This window comes from Cynoglossus semilaevis, chromosome 11 (genome assembly GCF_000523025.1).
Source record: "Cynoglossus semilaevis isolate Cse_v1.0 chromosome 11, Cse_v1.0, whole genome shotgun sequence".
Taxonomy (NCBI): Eukaryota; Metazoa; Chordata; class Actinopteri; order Pleuronectiformes; family Cynoglossidae; genus Cynoglossus; species Cynoglossus semilaevis.
In genome coordinates this window covers 823137-823841 of record NC_024317.1, presented here as the reverse complement: position 1 = coordinate 823841, position 705 = coordinate 823137, and the positions used below count along the sequence as shown (strand labels likewise).

The following is a 705-nucleotide window of genomic DNA, read 5'->3' as shown; positions in this document are numbered from 1 at the left end:
CATGATAGATCCCAGTTTCACTGTAACACACCCAGAGCTCAAATTCTTCTACTCTTCACTCTCACATTCACGGACGGGGTGGACACACGGGAGTGTCCCCCAAACCTAACCCCCCGATCTGACCCCCCCCCTCCCCCTTACAGCACACTCCACACAGGAGGAGCAGGAAACAACCAGTGAACAGCTGATCTTCCTGGTGTGAACTTTGAACCCTAACTCTGGACCAGTTTCACCTCAGTCTTCAAATATCAACAGAAATGTTGTTGGACCAGAGCCACGGGTCACAGAAACGACACTAAATAGAACATTAAAACTAAATCAACATATATTTATATAAAGATATATATTCATATTCATATATATCTTCCCACATATATCTAACCTTTGAGTAAAACAGTCAGCGCTAAACGTTCAGTTGCAGTGATGCTAACTGATGCTAACTGATGCTAACTGATGCTAACTGATGCTAACTGATGCTAACTGATGCTAACAGCTTGGCTGTTGTACCTTGGACTTGGAGAAGCTGCCGTCCCCCCACAGGACGACCCCTGCAGCTCCCAGCGCTGCGCTCTCTCCAACAGTGTAGACCAGATGTTCCTGCAGAAACAGCCGAGTTAAAACAGACAGAACAACAGACACTGGTGTCAGTGAGTCCCAGGTCCGGCTGCTCACCAAGGAGAGGAACTCCAGTGTGTAGGTGTAGAC

General features: G+C 47.4%; 1 protein-coding gene across 1 annotated transcript in view; it reads right to left on the bottom strand.

The window, feature by feature from the left end:
* Positions 1-705, bottom strand: part of hyal1 (hyaluronidase 1) — a 3556-nt gene that overhangs the window by 1017 nt on the left and 1834 nt on the right. Inside the window, 2 exon segments of the mRNA XM_008319590.3 lie at positions 508-597; positions 673-705. Coding sequence (XP_008317812.1) covers positions 508-597; positions 673-705 — 123 coding nt within the window.